The sequence below is a fragment of the Dipteris shenzhenensis genome, chromosome 21, assembly GCF_047967505.1.
Source record: "Dipteris shenzhenensis isolate YYH24624 ecotype China chromosome 21, Dip_SZ_1.0, whole genome shotgun sequence".
Classification (NCBI taxonomy): domain Eukaryota; kingdom Viridiplantae; phylum Streptophyta; class Polypodiopsida; order Gleicheniales; family Dipteridaceae; genus Dipteris; species Dipteris shenzhenensis.
Window position 1 is genome coordinate 331,296 of NC_141616.1, and position 20,637 is coordinate 351,932.

Consider the following 20,637-nt stretch of genomic DNA (forward strand, 5'->3'; position numbering starts at 1 on the left):
GACATCACGCCGGCTCAACAGTTCTTGCCGGTCCTAGCCTCCATACGACGGAAGCTAGCTTTCTGGAGCACGGTTCGGCTATCCTTGGCAGGCAGGGCCCTTGTGGTCAACCAGGTCCTTCTTGCCACTGCTTGGTATGTGGCCTCTTGTTGGTGTTTCTCGAGATCATGTGTAACCCAGCTGAGGAGACTAGTGCGGAACTTCCTTTGGTCTGGTTCAGATGGTTCTGGCACCACCAGAGCCCGGGTCGCCTGGCAGACGGTCATTCTCCCCCAGATAGAGGGCGGCCTTGGCATCATAGATCCAGAACTGCAGAGTCAGGCACTACTTGGCAAGTTAGTCATCCGCGGTCTGACCCCAGGAGGGCAGACGTGGAAGCTCTTGCTTCAGCATGGTCTCAGCGCGTGTACCCCCCAGAGAGGGGATGATTGGCAGCCATCTATCCGGTGGATCTTCACTTCTGTCCCATTGACTCAGCCCCATTCCCCCTTCCTCTGTAGCCTCGTCTCGGTTTGGAGGAAGTTGTGACACAGCCTCTCCCAGGTTCCTCCTAGTTGTCGAGAGGAGATAGACAGACAGCCCCTGATCTGGAGTAGCCAGGTGACAGATGATACAGGTTGCCAGCTTGGAGAGAGATCCCATATCCCTTGGGCGCTCTGGGCGCGTGGGCCCGCGCGCTCGCTCCAGGTTTGGAGGGACATTTATAGCCAGCTGAGCCCAGGTGAGCTGGCAACAGCAGTAGGTACGGCACGTGGGATCCAGGCTCGGCAAGCGGAGATCGATGCTGCCATTCTTGCAGGTTGGAGGATCCCCATGGTCACCAGACAGCTCTTCCCTGGCTAGGACAGTTCACTCCATGGGGCATTCCTTTGGTGGTTGCAGGCCTTTTCTCGGACTCCTCAATCCACTTCTTCTCCATCGCCGATGATAGCGGCCTAGAGAGCAAAGAGGCCGTGATCGACCCCCAGCTTCCCTGGCAGCGCCTTCGCATCGTAGGGCTGCAAGGGAAAACGTGGCATATAGACCCCCTGATTATGCTGGACCAGGACTGGAGACTCTGGATATGGGAGGGCCGTTCCTTGACAGAGGTGGAGTGGGACCCAAGGGAGTGGCGCTGGCCACCATTGGAGACCTCAGAGAACCCTACCCCCTTCTTCTCTTACAGTGCGTATTGGTAGGCGTGCTCTTGGGGCTCTCCAGCGCGGGCTACCCACACAGGCACATAGTTGGTATGCCCAAGGGATATCTTTGGTCTTTCTTCGCACTTTCTGGAAGACTCTTTGGGCAAGCTGGCGGCCGAGAAAGTTTTCTTACTTTCTTTGGATGGTGGCACACAAGGGGCTACCAGTTGGCAGCTGGCTGAGGCAGATGGGGTAGGAGGGGCACTGCCAGATGTGTTTTCAGGAGGAGTCCCTGAAGCACTGCCTTTGGAGCTGCTCGCATGCGCAGACAGTTGGGAAGGGAGTCATGGGGATCTTAGCGAGGGCTGCACCCGAGATCACTTGGGGAGCCGTTTGCTGGTGCAGCACCGAGATGGGACATCACTTGGCTTATGAGTTCTCTAAGCAGGATCCAGTCTTCTTCATCACGCAGGCCACCTGGGCATACATGGACAGCTTCCCTTGGCATCTAACAGAGACAGATGCAGCAGCGATGACTCGGCACCCAGTTTGGGAGATCATAGGGAGCATTACAGGCTGGCATATCTTGACTTCCAGATGCGCGCAGACCGTAGGAGATCAGGCTTCTTCAGCTACCCAGACCCTAGTAGACATTTGGAGCACGATCATTCACACGCTCAAGGGTCAGTGGGATCAGATTCAGGGGGAGTCCCGGGCAGGGAAGGAAAAGAGACGGCGCTTTCTTCGCGACTGGGACCACCGGGAGCTGTTCTTCCAGCACTCTGCTCAGAGTCTTCAGTGGCATTACGCCCCCCCACCGTGGCTGTTTGTCCACTCTCCGATGATTATGCCCTGAGAGGCTTGTAATTAGCATTTTGGCTCCTCGGGCTGTATCCATTTTGTGATTACAGCCCGCTGGCCTTTAGGCCCTCTTGTACTCTCGCTTTCAAGTAATATAACTAGCACTACTTTTTGTGCAAAAAAAATGTACTTTTGAGAGTGAGGTGGCTTTGCTTTAGTTAAAGGATCTTGGGAAGCTATGCTACTTGGACTTATCCCCTTTATATGAATGATTAGGAATATCATTCTGCTAAGATGGGGAAGTTTGTGATATGGCTTGTCCTTCTGTAGTTAGGTTGTCTTGTTACTAGTTTACAAATCAATCTAGCTAGTCTTATGTTACTTATTTTACCAAGGCATAATCAAGTTTTCAAATTTTATACAATGTGAGTTGCTGCAGATTCTATTATATTACACTAGCCTTGCTTAATATGTGTAACATTTTTTAAGGGTTTCAGTATTCCCTTGATTCATAGAGGCTAAAATACTTGCTGCTGCACTATGTATATATTTCTATCAGGGAAAAAGCAGCTGTTGAGGAACTGGTCAATCTTGCCAAAGATACATCCATGGGTGGCTTAGCTGAAGGTGGACATATTCATATCGTGCATTTATCTGATTCAACTGATACACTGGACCTACTAAAGGTACACATAAATTTTTTAGTAAGTTGAATCCAAAGGCTAAACCTCAAAAGATTGCTGCTTCTCATTCTTTACATGTTGGTAGGTAAAACATCAAATGAAAACTGAAATCACTAGTATCTTGGGTTAGCTCTTGGTAATTATTCTTGAAAGGCGCCTGGCAATCTTTAAATTCAGTGAGAGCAAACTCAGGTGTAATGGATCTCAAATCCTTCCACTTGTGGTCGCTCTTTTTCCAGAGATTCCAGCACATTAGTATACTTTTCTTGAATACTTCACTTGTACAGCAGAGATTCTGAAAACCAATGGGAGTAGTCCTACATCTTCCAAGGCAACCTTCGTATGCAAATTTAAAGATCAAATAGAATCAATGGCCATAAAGTATCCATTGCCATTCCATACCGTTCTCTGCTTGAGAGTCCATATCAATTTCCAGAGGTCACTTCCTTTAGTAGTACATTTTCCAAGCTGAAGACAGTAGCTATTTGGGGAAGACTATTTCCACTTGGGGAATTTCTTAGGCTTGATCTTCCTCATATCTCTCCCCCCCCCCCCCCCCCCCCCCCCAAGGAAAGGACTTCTATTAAGTATGAAAAAACCCCACTAGAGTAAGCTCAATGTGGAAATACATCATGCAAGCATGAAAAAGAACACCTTAGAAGGGGCCAATGAAAATCTCCTCAATGCGAACAAGAAATAAACCAAGGCTGAGGCTGAAAGTGCCATCTCAAACTTGTAGTGGACTCCGAGAAAAACGGGGTGCCTCTCCATTCCCTAAGGAATGTAGCCCTCCTAGAAGAAGCTGCTCGTGAGGTCCCCCGGACACTCGTCCAAATGTCCATCAGTATATGAATAGTATCTATCCAAATAATGGCCAAAGTGTGAGAAGGGTGAACCTGGCATCCATCCCAAGGCCTCTGTGCATCTAGCTCTCCACATATGCCATGCTGCAATACTCGCCAATATCTCCCAAGCAGAATCTACTGATGCATGCCCGGGCCTGAAATGTGAGAAGCGAACATGATCTTGAGAGCATGACTAAACTAAATGTCATCATATCAAGAGAGCCCAAGAAGAATCAAGTCTCTCATGAAAAACTTGAGGTCCCGGAAAAGAGGGCGAAGCTACCGAGCCCCATGTCATAAAGAAAGGGACAAACATACTAAAAATCCTGGAAGTCCCCTTCCAACAAATGATCCTTGCGTCTTTGTAATCCCATCGACAATGCTGAATAGACTCCACAACAAAACGGCATCAAGGACAAGTAGAGTCTGCCCCAAACTTGGACCTCCACAGGTTCACTGCAATCCTTCCATGAATAGAAAGCAAAAAATAAGAGTGATTTTTTTATGGGTGAGGAATTTCCAAAGTCTCCTCCAAAAACCTTTCTAATTAGAGAGCGGCAGGAGGTGACTGGACCGTAGGATATAGGGGCTAACAGGACACAGTGAGACGCCACATACTTTTATGCATTGGTATCATCTCCAAGACAGCGGGATGGAGGAGGAGGAGCTAGCTGATATGTGGGCAGCTTGGATCATAGAGAGAGGGACACAGAGACCACCTACGGCACAGAGAGCGACTAGAGCACACTCTATTGAGGTCCGGCCTATCACAACTTTTCTCAAGGGAGACCGCCCAAGACAAAGGGTCACTCTGAACATAGCCTTGTGGGTTCAAAGATCAAGGAGACCACGCCCTCCCCTGCCACTACAGCGTGAGACAGCTCGACAGATGCAGATCCGATATATTTTCGCTGCTCACTTCCGTTAGTTTCAGTTAGTATCAGATTTATACTTGATTTTGATCGAGCTTTTGAGCTCTGTAGATCAATGTAGTACTCAACAAGGGTTCCAACGCACACTTTGCCCAGCCCATTGAGGCTTGTATGAGTTTTTCCTTTTGTTGTACTTTATACTTTGTCCCATAGGCCCGTGAGGCCTCCCGCGGACATTAATGCATCTCTCTCTCTCTCTCTCAGCCTATATATCTCACAGGCCCCCCCCGCTGCCCTCTCGCCCCCCCCGCTGCCCTCTTGCTGCCCCTCGACGCCCCCCCCGCTGCCCCTCTCGCCGCCCTCGACGCCCCCCTCTCGCTGCCCCTCGACGCCCCCCCCGCTGCCCCTCTCGCTGCCCTCGATGCCCCCCCCGCTGGCCCTCTCGCCCCCCCTGCTGCCCTCGACGCCCCCCCCCGCTGCCCCTCTCGCTGCCCTCGACGCCCCCCCCGCTGCCCTCGACACCCCCCCCCGCTGCCCTCTCGCTGCCCCTCGACGCCCCCCCCGCTGCTCCTCTCGCAGCCCTCGACACCCCCCCGCTGCCCCCCTCGCCCCCCCCGCTGCCATCAACGCCCCCCCTGCTGCCCCTCTCGATGCCCCTCGATGCCCCCTTTGCCCCTCTCGCTGCCTCTCGACGCCCCCCCCGCTGCCCCTCTCGCTGCCCCCTCGTCGCTCCGCCTCCCCCTCCCTCGTCGCTCGCCCCCTCCCTCGTCGCTCAGTCCCCCCCTCTCGTGTAGCTCTACTCTGCCCCCCTCCCGTAGCTCCACTCTGCCCCCCTCCTCCCGTAGCTCCACTCTACTCCCCCCCCTCCCACAGCCTCTGCACCACCCCCCCCTCCCGTAGCCTCTGCCCCACACCCTCCCACAGCCTTCCCGTGGTCTGAGGGCCCTTGTATGCTGCAAGCCTTGGCTTGCCACTGGCCTTGCGCAGGCCTGCGCACCCCTACAACAATGCTGCACAAGATCTGCCTCCCCTGGAAATCGTGCACTTGAACAAGTCCTACAATGGTCCACAAACCCAAATAGTCTCCGAAGCCAATTGTGGGAGAGATCACAAAGCGCATCTCTAGGAGTGGATTAGCAATTGACAGCCAACCAGCCCTGAAAACATCGGGTGTAATGGACACCAATGCAGTTCTTTCTCCCGTAGCCATCATCTCTACTCCAATCACTGCCCCCCCACCACTGTACCACTCAGCCTGCCCCCCACAGGAGAGGGTCACAGTTCCTCACCCCCCACACAGCTTCCTTCTGTCTCCACCACTCTTATGTCCCCCCTTCCCCTCACCCAGCAGCCTTTCTCCACTCCTCTGCCATATACAGCTAGCCTATCGCCCACGCCTCCACAGCCATACGCCATGTCCCAGTTCGCACCCCCCCGGGTCCCACCTGAGACGATAGATTACATCTTTGCGGAGCTACATCGACTACGGGATCACACCGTAGCACAAGACCAGCTTATTCAGAGCATGCGCCAGGAGATCACTCACCTCCGTCAGGAGGTTGTCTCTCTCACTGCTACAGTCACAGCGGCCCCGCGCAGTACACCAGAGGTAGAGGAGCGGATTGCTACTATCCAGACTGCTATTGCGGAGACTACCAGATGGGTGGACGTTGCGAGACGAGCACCCAAAGCAGCAGTCTCAGCCACCATCGCCAAGCAGGAACAGAGGGCCAGTAAGGCTCTCAACATCCGAGTACGGGGTATCCCCCGCGCAGATTCACTCACCCCCTTAGCGGACGCGACTGCTTTTGTGACCTCTACCCTCGGCCTCGTCGAGCATGGGATCGAGCATGCATGGTGCACAGGACGGGATCCCACGCGCCCACAGCCACTCATCATCCGATTCAAGGATACTCAGGCTCGACTTGCAGCACTCAGGCAGCGTACTACACTACGGGACCACCCTACTATCTTCATGGATGAGGATCTCACACCTATGCAGGTGGAAGAGCGGCGCACCCTGCTTCAGCAGCGAGATGTAGCCCGTCAGGAGGGGAAGTGGGCTGTCGTCCGAGATGGCCGCCTGTTAGTTGGCCCCCGCCGTCGAGCCCCACCAGGTACTCCAGACATGGTAGTTGACTCCCCCCCCAAATAGGGAGACATGGTCTATGAGACTCAGACTCAGCACACAGTACCCTTGGCATGCACCATATGGAACTGTAATGGTACCCTCTGGTCTGACCCTGGGAACTTCTCAGAGTCATACACTGGACGCGACATCGCTTTCTATACAGAGACACATGAGAGCCCCGAGCGCCCTCTCCCCTTGGTCAGTGGCTATACCTGGGAGTCAGTATTCCGTGAGGAGACCAGATATACTGGGGGGGTCCGAGGGTCAGGCGGAGTTGCAGTACTCCTTCGCTCAGCGCTCACGAGCTTGACATCCGTGGTTAGACGGGATGCCCATGCCCGTTACCTATGGCTCCGATTCCGACGCCCCTCCACACGCGACCTCTTTATTGCAGTTTGCTATTTTCCTCCCGAGACGTCACATTTCGCACGGATACTTCGCGAGGACAGGGGGTATCCCCCTATCTAGATCTCTACTCAGACATTGTGGAGTTCTCCAGACGTGGAGAGGTCCTCCTAGTTGGGGATTTCAATGCAAGGACAGGTGCACGTCAGACATCACTCCTGGATTTCCACTCAGATCCGGTCCTATTACCTGAGATGGACACAGAGGACTCGGGCTTCCCTCGCTCCTCGGCTGACAGTCGCGCTCCCGTTACTGGGTATGGGCAGGCTCTTTTGGACCTTGGACGTATACATGATCTGGTCATCTACAATGGACTAGATCGGTGGCCTGCCTCCTCTGGTTTCACATGTTTCCCACATGGCGGAGGAGCCAGTGTCGTCGACTATATTCTCGGATCTCCTGCTTTAGCCCCACAGATCACTGACTTCCGCACTGCACCCTTACCCCCAGGAGCCGATCACACTTACCTTTTCTTTCATATACTTGCGTCGCGAGCCCCTCCCAGCCACACCCCGCACTATACTACCTATCATGATATACACTTCGATCATAACCTCTCACCTGATTACTCAGCTCACCTAGCCTCCCTCCTCAGACACATAGGCACCATACCCTCTCTAGATCATCGAGCCACCCTTATCACCCACTCCCTTCACAATGCAGCCCGCCACATCTTTCCTTCCACTGCCCGGTCCACCCGCCCTCCACCCGCTGGCTCTACCCCTTGCAACAGATGGTATGATGACGAGTGCAAAGCATTACGCCGCGCACTCCGACTCACAACCCAGCGAAACGCTAGGGCCAACCCACGTCTCACCAGGGATACCCCCGTGTCGGATGTTGAGAGAACTCCAAGGATGTTCGGTTGCTACTAAACAGAATGTTCACCAGGGATTATCGTCGACTAGTCCGTCGCAAGAAGCTAGCCTTCTTGCGCCATTATGAGGATACGCTACTGAACATTCTGTTTAGTAGCAACTCCGAGGATTTCTGGAGGAAATTCCTAGAACGCCGATCCCCCTCTCCCCTCACGGACACTTCCTTCTGGCACACCTACGCACGCACACTCTATGATATCCCTGATCAGCCCCCCCTCGACCTCTCAGCCACCCCCCGCCCCGTTTCTTGTATCCTCTTCACAACCCAGGGAGTCACCCACACAGCACATAAGCTTCATAACGGTCGAGCTAAGGATCATGAGGGCCTATGCACAGAGTTTGTTGCCTATGGCATCAAAACTCTAGCCCCCATCCTGGCAAAGCTATTCAATGAAGCTGTCTGTCACGGGTTCCCCAGAGCCTGGACCCTGAACACTATCACACCCATCCACAAAGCAGGAGATCCCATGGATCCAGGGAATTACAGGACCATCATGGTTGGACATGTTATGTCCAAGATCTATGCATCAGTGTTAGATGGCGAGGTCAGTGCTCGCGCAGAGATACAGGGGCTCAGGGCATCCGGACAGGCCGGATGGATCACTCGACTTATGATCACATTTTTACACTTAGAGGGATCATTGAGGAGGCCAGACACAGGAGACAGAGAGTATATTGTTGCTTTGTGGATTTCCGCAAGGCATTTGACACTGTTCCCCGCGCCCGACTCATCAGACGTCTCCAGGAGTTAGGCTACGACTCGGCGATTATCTGGGCAGTAGTAGCTCTCTATGAGCGGGTGACGGGGTAGGTCAGGATTGGCACCAGCTGGACCCCAGAGATCACGAGCACTATCGGAGTCAAACAAGGATGTCTCTTGTCACCGAATCTATTTGGCCTCTACATCAACGAGCTCGAGACCACCATCAGGACACTCGGAGGTGCAGGCTGCTCTCTTGCGGGGACTGCCATCCAGATTCTCCTATACGCAGACGATGTAGTACTACTATCCTCTTCTGCTACTGGTCTTCAGCGACACTTGGATGGACTTCAGGCCTTCTGTGATACACATGACTTGAAGGTCAATCTTGGGAAAACCAAGGTGATGATCTTCAACACTTCCAGACCCGCTATGCACCGAGAGCAGTTCCTCTTCGCCGGCGACCCTGTTGAGATAGTTGACTCCTACACATACTTGGGCATTGTCTTCTCAGGCCCGATCTTCACGATGCGCCCGGCCATGCAGGCCAGGATCAGCCGGGGATATGCCTCTCTTGCCAGGCTAGAGCGACAGTGCTACCACTCCCACTTCCAGGATCCGCGGACCAAGTCTCTCCTTTTTTATTCTTTGGTCCGCCCAGCAGGCATGTATGGTAGCCCTTGGTGGGGAGTCGACCTTTCAGACACAGAGTGGGCTCGAGTTGAGCGCCTGCAGATACTGATGTTTGCTCGGATGATCCGTAGCAAACCATCGGTACCACACCAGACCATTCTAGCAGAGTTCGGCGCCTCACCCCTACAGCTTGATGCGGCTTTTCAGGCTATCACCTACCTCCAGAGAGTCAGGGATTTTGGCTCCTCCGCTAACGGTCGCCTCCGCCTACCTTGGTTAGCCCTATCCTCCTCTATGGCCTTATCCGTTGATGGGGACCAGCGATGCTGGTATAGTCGTCTTTCCAGTTGGTTCACCCGACTGGGGCTCGACTTAGACCGGTTGCCTCCTTTTCAGTACAGCCTCGACGCTCCACCATCTCCTCTCTCCCCCACTGACCAGGAGGTCAACCGGCTCATTCGGGCGGATCTGCTCCAGCTCCACACCTGGCGGACATGGTTTCTTCACTCCGAGCTTCCTGTGAAGCTCGACTTCTACCGCCGACACTGCCTCCAGATCTCACAGGAGGGCTTCATCACACCTCCGGGTTACACACAACTTCATCTACCACATGCGCTCCGGATCTCCCTCGGTCAGTTTAGGGTCTCATCACACCGATTACGGATCGAGAGTGGACGTGTAGAGGGTATCCCACGAGAGGACCGCCTTTGCCCACTTTGCGACTTACAGGAGATCGAGTCGGAGGAGCATTTTGCTTTCAGATGCCCTATCATGAGGCTGAAAGTGCCACCTCAACCCTGTAGGAGTCTCAGAGAAGAAAGGAGAATCCTTTCATTCCCTGAAGAAAGAAGCCCTCCTAGCTGAGGCTGCACGGGAGTCTCCGTGCATACTCGTCCATATGGCCATCAAAGTATGTACAGTGTCTATCCATATACTAGCCAATGTGTGCGAGGGATGAACTTGAGTACCCTCTAAAGCCTCTGTGCATCTAGCTCTCCAGATATGCTAGGCTGCTATGCTCGCTAGAATCTCCCAAGAGGTATCGACAGAGGCATGTACAGCTGCAAAAGAAAGGTGTGGTATTACATCCAAGAAATAGGACTCAACTTGATGACGTCGAATCGAAATGGCCCAAGAGGAGTCAAGTCTCTCATAGAATACGTGAGGCCCTATAAGAGAAAGCCAAGCTACTGAGCCTCATTTCATAAAGAATGGGAAGTGGGCAAAGTGACTGAAAATCCTGGCTACCCCCATCCAAATCATCCTCGCATGTGTGCAATCCCATAAGCAATGCTGAATAGTCTCCAAAGCATAGAGGCAACGAGGGAAAGTAGGGTGGGCTCCGAACTTAGATCTCCAAAGGTTCACTGCAATCCCACCATGGATAGAAAGCCAAAAGAAAAGAGTGATCTTTCTATTCTTGTGGGATTGCCAGAGTCTCTTCCAGAAGCACCTCTGCAAATCCGCAGTGATATCAAATGTCTCCCAATGGGGAACTCTGGAAGGTCTCCAACCTCTACTACTGAGCTGGAATCTCCTGGCATTACTGACCGTGTAAAGAAAGAAGGGGATGCTCTTCTCTTGATGCCCTGCATCAATCCACTCCCACTTTTCAGGGTCCCACTGCAAATACCTCATGGGAACTCCCCTGTAGAGCCAAAGCCTCCAAGATCTGGTGGAGAGAAGCCGGGGGTCTGGGTTGAGGAACCACTTTGAATTTGATCCCTGCACCAAAAGACCTACAACCCTGATAAACTAAAAAGCAGACTCAAGCAAGATGTCCTCTGTGGACCTGAGCAATCTGCCACCATCATGCACACTAAAAACCAAAGCATCCTCATGTGCATCTCGAAAGGCCAAAACCTGAAGAGGAACACCGCCTCTCGTAAAAGTACCTGCCCAAGTGGAGCAAGTGAGTGGCATATCATATGTGTCTACCCAATCCTCTGGAAGGGCTGCCTCAATCTGCAAGATCCTCCCTACACTCCCTCTGAGATGTCCTGTCAACTGAGATTTGGTCTCCTCTGGAAGCCTGCGGAAAGCTTTCCAAGACTCCAAAGATGATGCAGGGCCCCTCTCCCACTTGGACCACTGCATGTAGAGTGAGGCACCAACTGGTTTGCCATGATCATCTAAAATAATATCATTCCATATGATCGGTTGCCTATCAATCTCTTCACGAGAAGAAGGAGGAATCCTCCGAATAGTGCTCCTGAAACTAGGCCAAGCTTTCAGAATGGCAACCATGAGAGGGGACAAAGGTGATCTGAGGTGTGCTGTGGTGAAGATCCACCTAATACTGCTCATCCAGTCTCCTCCCGAAAAAGGTGTGCACCTCTGTATGCTGCTAATAAGAAAGGCCTTCCACGGTTCCTACCCTGGCATAAGTCCCCGCACCACCATCTTGCATAGTAAAGCTCTACACTGTAAATCTGGATCAATAATATTGAGACCCCCTTCCTGTGTAGGGAGGATGAGGGTCTCCCAAGCCACCCTGGCTAATGCATCTGCTGTGCCATTAAGCCCACTCCAAAGAAAATTTCTGATCAGTCTCCTGAGCTGAGTGAGGAAGTCCCTAGAATGGCACTAGCATGAACAAACAAACCAGACCGTGGCCAAGAGGATCTGCTTGACTACCACAACTCTAGAGGCAAGATCCAGCTTGGGTGAGCTCCAAAAAAGGAGCTTCCTTTTGATGCTCTCCAACACAGGAGCAAACTGCTGCGTGGAAGAAATATCGAAGCCGACCTGGCAGCCCAAATACCTGACAGGCACACCCCTCTGAACCCAAGTGAATCCAATGTCAAGCCCCCAAACTGGAGTGTCCTCATCACTGATCCAAAAGCCATTGGATTTATGCCAATTTATCTGCGCCCACGCCGCGAAGCAAAATAAATCCAATGCTGTCCTAAAAGAAGTGAGCGTCTGTGGAGTGGCATCCAAGTAAACTGTCGTGTCATCTGCCAACTCACTGTCAAGTAGCTCCTCTTCCCTTCTGATGGGAAGTCTCAACCCAAAGATGTCAGCTTGAGATCTAACGTAGATACTCATAGCTTCGGCCACGAACAAAAAAAGAAAAGGAGCAAGGGGGCATCCCTAACGGACTGATCTAGAAATCTGAAATCTCTCACCCCTTACCCCACCAATAAGTACCTAGCTGTGGGCTGATCTGTACAAAGAGGAAACACCTCTGATCCAAGGATCAGTAAAGCCAAAACGTAGAAGGGTGCCCTCCAAAAAACCCCAATCTACTATGTCATAAGCTTTCTCAAAATCCAAAAGTAGAATGGCTAGATTCAGCAGGCCGCTCTGCATGGCCCACGCTAAAGCTTCCTAGAAAGAGAAAATGTTATAAAAAATTCTTTTGCCATGCACAAATGCCGTCTGAGTGTCATGAATAAGATCTGGGAGAAGGGGCTGTAATTAGAGGCTGATTACCTTGGCCAAAATCTTGTAACAAATCCCCAGAATTGTGATAGGCCTCCATTGGGACACTAAATTTCTGCAACCTCGTTTCGGGATAAGGTGAATGAGACCCTCCGTTAGCGACCAGGCATCTCGCCAGAGTCCCAAATGCCCTGCGGGGCTGAAGTAATATAGTCTCCAATCATATCCCAAAATGCAATGAAAAAAGAAGGTGTAAGGCCATCCGAACCTGGGCACTTGCCCTAGTGAAGGGTTGAAAGTGCAGTTGTGAAATCTGTGTTGGTGAAAGGTGCATCAAGCAAAACATGCATATCCGGTTTTACCAACAAAGGGATGCTCTACCAAACAAGCTGTCTAGCATCCTCTCTATCGTGTATCTCAGGATCACCAATTAAGAAGGGCGGCATAAAAATATGAAGCTATGTGCAAGACATCATCAGGATCTGTCTGTAAAACCCCATGTGAGTCAATAAGCTGGGATACACTCTCTCTACTATGTCTAGGGCCAAGAGTAGAGAAAAAATGTTTATTGACTCTGCCACCCATCTGAATCCAAAAGGACTCTCGTGCATAAAAGGCATACTTTGCTCTTTGATCAAGGAATATCTGTTGATGAGCCCTTGCTGCAGCAAGGCGCTCCTGAATCCAAGCATCTGAAGGCCGTTTCTGCTCTTCCCACTGCAAAGCTGCCAACTGCTGGCGAACACCAATTTCACTTCTGAGAATATCTTGTCTCCTGGTAAACTCAGAGGTAGAAGTCGCTAATACCAGCTACATGTGATGGAAAAGGCTGCCCACCCTGGACATGAGAAACCCATATCTGTAGGGCTGCCTTTGTAAGGTCCTCCTCTGTGTACAAGGCATCTGGAATCCTGATGTTGGCAGACCGGCCTCTCAAGTGAGGCTCTGAGATAGCCAGCACAACAGGAAAGTGGTCTAAAGTGGAAACCTCAGCAACAATGCATACTGATCCACCTTTGTTTAGTGCCCAAACATGTACATAGAATTTGTCAATGCGTGCATGAATAGGCATCTGCTGCCTCCTGTTCAACCAAGAGAACATGAGGGACTGTGGCTGAATAAGAAAGGCATCGTCCAACCAAGTATCTTTGCCACAGAAGTGAAAAAGGAAGGCATCCCAAGTTGCTCTCTCCAAAGAGTGAAGTCCTCCTTCTCTACCCCCTTTTTTGTTTGACGGTAACTCAACCATGTTAAAGTCACCTCGAATCACCCATGAATCCGCAATGCGGGCCCAGGGAAGCAAATCCTTCCACATGAAGACATGTTCCCCTCTAATGTTGGAGGCATACAGGTTAAGGAAACCAACCTTATGCCCTCCAATCAAGAGAATAATCCACTGAGCTTTAGAGGGAATAATGACTCCGTGTCTAACAACTAAGGGGAGAACCAACTGTGAAACTGAAATAGAAGTGCCCTCCCTGGTGCCCAAGGTAGGTGACCAAAGAGTATGGCCAGAAAGCAACTTGCCTGACTTGACATGTGGAGGCATGAACCACCCCCCTGTCGAGGCCGAGGAGCAGGTGTTGGACCTGTACCACCACCATCCTGAGGACGACCGCCATGCGGAGGTCGAGGAGTAGGTGCTGGACCTATACCACCCCTTGTCAAGGCCGAGGAGTAGTGTTGGACCTGTACCACCCCCCTGTCGAGGCCGTGGAGCGGTAGCTGTACCAAAGGGCTTCTTGGGCCTTTTCTTCTTCCTAGGGCAATCCCTAGCAAAGTGTCCAATGGTCCTGCATATCTTGCACTGGTCCTGCCTGCCTGTAATCTCTACTCTCTGGTGAAAAAAGGAACCCTCCGGGCGCTGGATCATAACATGGTCAATCGTGAGGTTAGGATCCTTACAGAGGACCCTAACTCTAGGTACCCCATCAGCCTTGGTTGCCTCTGCTGCAGTCAATGGCAACCCAGGGAGGGGTGGGATCTCAACAACCACGCAAGAATGCTCCCCAATAACAGAAAGAAGTCCATGGTAAACCTGGGGAAGCCTGGGAAATCTGATGAAGAGCGAGAAGATTTCCTTGCCTCCACTGGGTCGAAACCAATATCAAAGGCATCAAAGAAGATCTTTCTGTGTCCCAGGTGTAAAAACTCAGCTTTGAGCACAGTGCTCGCAGCCTCTGGAGTGTCAAAAACAACCTAGAAAAAACCTCGTCCTAGAAGACGAACATCTAACAATCGTGGAGTGAGGTCTAGGGGGAGAGCCGCAAGCATCCAATCTCTGGCTTGGGATCTGGAAGGGTGAGACCCAAAGATGCGTGCTAGCAACGTGGTAGAGCATTCAATCTCTACGTCCTTCTTGAGCTGCTGCAACTCGTCTTTAGAAAAAGTAATAGTTTTAACGGCCGGTGGAGGTGGAGTAGGATTGGTTGACGGAATATCCATCGCCAATCCAGGTGAGGAGGCCAACTCTGACATTTTTGGGGCTCCTTCCGCTCCAAAAAATGCTGCCCATTCATGCACAGATTGATAGATTTTATGTAGACGATTGGGCACTTGACAGAGGAGGATCTGTATGCATTTCTACTGGGGTTTCCACCTCAAATCATTTTCAAGTGGTGTTGCAAATTCTTGAGCCTCATTGGAGAGGACGCTCTGCCAATGCCAGGATTCCAGATGCTTTTTATGCAGAGGAGAGCCTCATGGAGGATATTTTACAGATTTGGGTTTCTCACATACAGGGTGGAGCTGTCCACCCATCTCAAGTAGCTGCAGCCTTATCCGGAATTAGTGACTACTATCATACAGTCGCTGATTCTAGGAGACGTGAGATTCTCAGATGTGAGATTAGGATACGCCAGCATTTAGCGTCCCTTCAGAGGGAAGAGCAGAAGAGGCCCACAGATGCTTGGATTCAGGAGCGCCTTGCTGCAGCAAGGGCTCATTTGCAGACATTGTTGGATCAGAGAGCAGAATATGCCTTTCATGCACAGGAATCCTTTTGGATTCAGATGGGTGGCAGGGTCAACAAACACTTTTCTTCTACTCATCGGCCTAGACATAGTAGAGATAGTGTTTCGCAGCTTGTTGACTCATACGGGGTGTTACAGTCAGATCCTGATGCTGTCATGTGTGTAGCTTCAGATTTTTTTGCATCCCTTCTTACTGCAGATCCAGGCACACATGTCATTGATGATGCCAGAGAGGTTATTTGGCAGTGTATCCCTGTATTGGTGAAGGATGAGATGTATGTTTCTTTGGATGCACCTTTCACCAATGCAGAATTCAAGACTGCATTACTTGCCCTTCACAAGGGCAAGTGCCCAGGTTTAGATGGACTTACCCTCTTCTTTTTTATTACTTTTTGGGAGCAGATTGGTGATCACATTACATTAGCCCTGCAGGGCATGTGGGACTCTGGTGAGATGCCGGACTCACTTACGGATGGTCTCATTCATCTCATCCCAAAGGGGGGTAATAGGAATCTTGTGTCTCAATGAAGACCCATCACTCTATTGGGCACTTTTTACAAGATTCTGGCGAAAGCCATTAGTCTACGGCTATAGGTTTTTCTTTCAGATTTGATTCATGACACGCAGATAGGGTTTGTGCATGACAGAAGTACTTTTTATAATATTTTCTCATTTTGGGAGGCCTCAGAATGGGCCATGCAAAGCCGCCAGAGATTGGCCATTTTACTCTTGGACTTTAAGAAAGCTTACAACAGAGTAGACTGGGATGCATGGATTAGAGGAGTATCCTCTCTCTACAGATCAGCCTATAGCCAGCAGTTGCTCATTGGGGGGGTAAGAGGGGACAGGTTTCAGATTTTCAGATTTGTCCGCCCGGGATGTCCTCTTGCCCCGTTTCTTTTTCTGTTTGTGGCGTCCGCCAGGGATGTCCTCTTGCCCCATTTCTTTTTCTGTTTGTGGCGGAAGCTATGAGTATCTACATTAGATCTCAAGCTGATATTTATGGGCTGAGGCTTCCTATCCGTCGGGAAGAAGAGATCCTGGATAGTGAGTTGGCAGATGACACGGCTGTTTTTTTGGATTCCTCCCCCAGGACACTCACTTCCTTTCGGAAAGCCTTGGATTTGTTTTGCACAGCTGCAGGTGCACACATTAATTGGCATAAATCCATTGGTTTTTGGATTTGCTAGGATGACACTCCGGATTGGGGTAATGATATTGGCTTCACTTGGGTACAGAGGGTCATCTCCGTCAAATATTTGGGCTGCCAGGTTGGGGTGGGCATCTCTCCTTCACAACAGTTTGCTCCGGTGTTGGAAAGCATCAGAAGAAAGCTCCTTTTCTGGAGCTCAGCCAAACTTGACTTGGCCTCCAGGGTGGTGGTGGTTAACCAGGTTCTTCTAGCCACAGCATGGTTTGTATGCTCTTGTTGGTGCCACTCTAGGGATTGTATCACTCAACTTAAGAGGCTTGTACAAAACTTTTTATGGAGTGGTCTAGATGGCACAACTGATGTTACAGCCAGGGTGGCTTGGAGACCTTGATTCTTTCTTCAAGAGAAGGGGGTTTGAATATCATCAACCTCGATCTACAGTGTAGAGCTTTACTCTGCAAGGTCGCACGCCCACTTTAGGAGAGGATTGGACACACTGTACTAGATGGGTTTTCACCACAGCCCACCTCAGGTCTCCCTCTTCCCCTCTTATGGTTGCTATCCTGAAAGCATGGGCCAGCTTCAGGAGTACTCTTCGCAGGATTCCCCCATCCACCCGTGAAGAGATTGAAAGGCAGCCTATCATGTGGAATGACAGGATTTTGGATGAGCTTGGCAGACCACTTGGAGCTTCTCCTTAGGAGAGGGGCCCTGCATCTACAGTGGGAGCATGGAAAGCCTTCAGGAAGCTTCCTGCAGACCAACAGGCCCAGATGGTTCTTAATCTCAGAGGGAGTGCAGGGAGAGTCCAACAGATTGATGTAGCCTTGCCCTTGGATTGGGTGGACACAGATGACATGCCTATTACTTGCTCCACCTGGATGGGGGCATTTCCAGATTGGGAGTTCCTTTACAGGTGATTGCTTTTCTTGACCCATATGAGGATGCCTTAGTATTTGATGTTTCTTGGGGGGGCAGGCTGTCCAGATCCATAGACGATATGTTGTTGGAGGTACCGTTTCAGCCAGTCAGGATAGTGGGCTTCATGGAGCATGGCTCTCTTTCACAGTGGTACTTGGATCTTGACCCACTCCTCCTCGCCCTTGGCTCATGGAGGCTGTGGCTCTATGGAGGTGTCCCAATTAAGTTTTTGCAGTGGGACCCTGGGGAATGGGAATGGATAGATGAAGGGCACCGAGAGAAGGGCATCCCCTTCTTTTGTTACACGGTCAGTAATGCTAGGAAATTCCAGCTCAGCTGCAAGGGTTGGAGGCCCACTAGAGCTCACTCATCATTGGGAGAACTTTGAGATTCCTGCTGACTTGCATAAATTTTTTTGGCAGAGACTCTGGAAATCCCACCGGAATAGAAAAATCACTCTCTTCTTTTGGCTTTCTATTCATGGTGGGATAGTAGGAAACCATTGGATGTCCAAGTTTGGAGCTGACCCTTCTTGCCCTCGCTGCCTTTATGCTTTGGAGACAATACAGCACTGCCTTTGGGATTGTAGACAGGCGAGAATCATATGGAAGGGGATTGCAAGACTTTTCAGCACTTTTGTTCACCTTCCTTTCTATATGACCTGGGGATCAGTGGCTTGGCTTACTCTTTAAGGGCCCCAGGTATTTTTTGAGAGACTTGATTCCTCTTGGGCTCTTCACATCCTACGACACCTTGTGGAGTCGTGCTCTCTAGAGGATGTTCTGGCCACTCTTTTCAGGGCTGCTCACTCCTCAGTCGACTCTCCATGGGAGATCCTAGCTAGCATTGCAGCATGGCACGTTTGGAGAGCCAGATGCACTGAGGCTTTGGAGGGTTCTCAGGTTCACCCTTCTCAGAACAGTACTTGGAGAGATACGATACACACTCTGATGGCCATTTGGGTGACCATGCAGGGATCATCTCAAGCAGCCTCCTCCAGGAGAGTTACTTTTCTCAGAGATTGGAGAGACTCTCCCTTCTTTGCTGAGACTTCTATAGGGTTGGGATGGCATTTTCAGCCTCAGCCTTGGTTTCTTTCTACCTCATTCCTCTGAGGTGTTTTTTATAACATGCTTAGCATGGTGTATTTCCGCACAGAGCTTGCTCTAGCGGGTTTCTTTCTTACTTAATAGAAGTCTCTTTTTTAGGGGGAAAAAAAAAATGCTGCGGGAGAAAGGAGAGGGGGAGACAGGAAGAAGGAATAAAGGCGGGGGTAGGGAGCATGGTAGGAGGGCTGAGGCAGAAGCGGGGGGAGGGAGCAAGGTAGGGGGAGGGTGGAGGCGGGGGGAATGGTAGAGGCGGGGGAGAGGGGAGCGGGCTAGAGGGAGCGGGGGAGAGGTAGAGGCGGGGGCAAGGGTAGAGGCGGGGGTGGGGGGAGCGGGGGAGTAGGGAAGAGGGAGCGGGGAAGCAGGGAAGAGGAGGAGCAGGCTGAGAGTGGTAGAGGGAGCGGGGTAGAGGGAGCGAGGGAGCAGGGCAGGGAGGAGCGGGCTGAGAGGGGAGGGGGCCGGCTTAGAGGGAGAGGAGGGGGAGGGGGCAGCGGGTTGAGAGGTGAGGGGGCGGGCTGAGAGGGAGAGGAGGGGGAGGGGGCAGCGGGCTGAGAGGAGGGGGAGGGGGCGGGCTGAGAGGGAGAGGAGGGGGAGGGGCCAGCGGGCTGAGAGGGGGAGGAGGGAAGAGGCTGAGGGCGGGGGAGGGGGAGCGGCTGAGGCAGAGGAGTGCGCTGAGGAGCGGGCTGAGAGGGGTAGAGGGAGCGGGGTAGAGGGGTAGAGGGAGCGGGGCAGCAGGGCAGGAGGAGCGGGCTGAGAGGGGAGGGGGTGGGCTGAGTGGGAGAGGAGGGGAGGGGGCAGCGGGCTGAGAGGTGAGGGGGCGGGCTGAGAGGGAGAGAAGGGGGAGGAGGGGGAGAGGCTGAGGGCAGGGGAGGGGGAGCGGCTGAGGCAGAGGGAGGGGGTGAAGGAGAGGGGGCAGCCGAGTCTCATGATTTGAAGGGCAACGTGGGTAAAACCAAGGTTATGAGAGGGAGAGGAGGGGGAGGGGGCAGCGGGCTGAGAGGGGGAGGAGGGAAGAAGCTGAGGGCGGGGGAGGGGGAGCGGCTGAGGCAGAGGGAGGCGCTGAGGAGCGGGCTGAGAGGGGTAGAGGAAGCAGGGTAGAGGGAGCGGGGAGCGGGGTAGAGGGAGCGGGGCAGCAGGGCAGGAGGAGCGGGCTGAGAGGGGAGGGGGTGGGCTGAGAAGGAGAGGAGGGGAGGGGGCAGCGGGCTGAGGGGTGAGGGGGCGGGCTGAGAGAGAGAGAAGGGGGAGGAGGGGAGAGGCTGAGGGCAGGGGAGGGGGAGCGGCTGAGGCAGAGGGAGGGGGTGAAGGAGAGGGGGCAGCCGAGTCTCATGATTTGAAGGCCAACGTGGGTAAAACCAAGGTTATGATCTTCAGGACATCTGGAGCCGTCATGTGCCAGGAGTGAGAGGGGGAAGTGAGGTGGAAAGGGAGCAAGTTGAGTGAGAGTGAGAGAGAGACACAATAGTGCGGGTGTGAAGTGATGAGTGAGCCACACCACAAACTCACTTAAGTTTTATTAGGATTAGGTTTACCCTATGACTGTCTTAAGACAGTCATAGGTGTCCTAACTTTAATTCTTTAATATAAGGGTAGGCAATGTGCCTTTACCCCAACAACCTCCCACCTAAAGGCCAATGTGCCTAAAGGGGAGAAAAGAATAAAAATACAGCAATATACAGTTACTGTATACAAGACCATAAAGTAAGAATGGTCTCATCCTAATCCCATGATGTGGCGGCAATGTGCAAACCGCTCTGTAGGCAAGCTCTTAGTGAGCAAATCTGCAGGATTATCATCAGTATGTACTTTCACAAGCTCAAGACGCTTGTCTTCCAGTACCTCCCTGATAAAATGATATTTCACTTCTATGTGCTTGGTCTTCTGATGAAAGACCGGATTCTTTGCCAACATGATAGCACTCTGACTATCACAATGCAGAACTGGCATATCTCCTGTAATGCCCAAATCTCCCACCAGCCGAGTAAGCCATATTGCTTCCTTGCAAGCCTCAGTGGCTGCAACATATTCAGCT

The 20,637-nt window shown here is 51.9% G+C and overlaps 1 protein-coding gene across 1 annotated transcript in view; it reads left to right on the forward strand.

Annotated features, from left to right (window-relative positions):
- Positions 1-20,637, forward strand: part of ALN (allantoinase) — a 282,875-nt gene that overhangs the window by 203,167 nt on the left and 59,071 nt on the right. Inside the window, exon 10 of the mRNA XM_087392293.1 lies at positions 2,482-2,608. Coding sequence (XP_087248419.1) covers positions 2,482-2,608 — 127 coding nt within the window. The remainder of the gene's footprint in view (positions 1-2,481; positions 2,609-20,637) is intronic.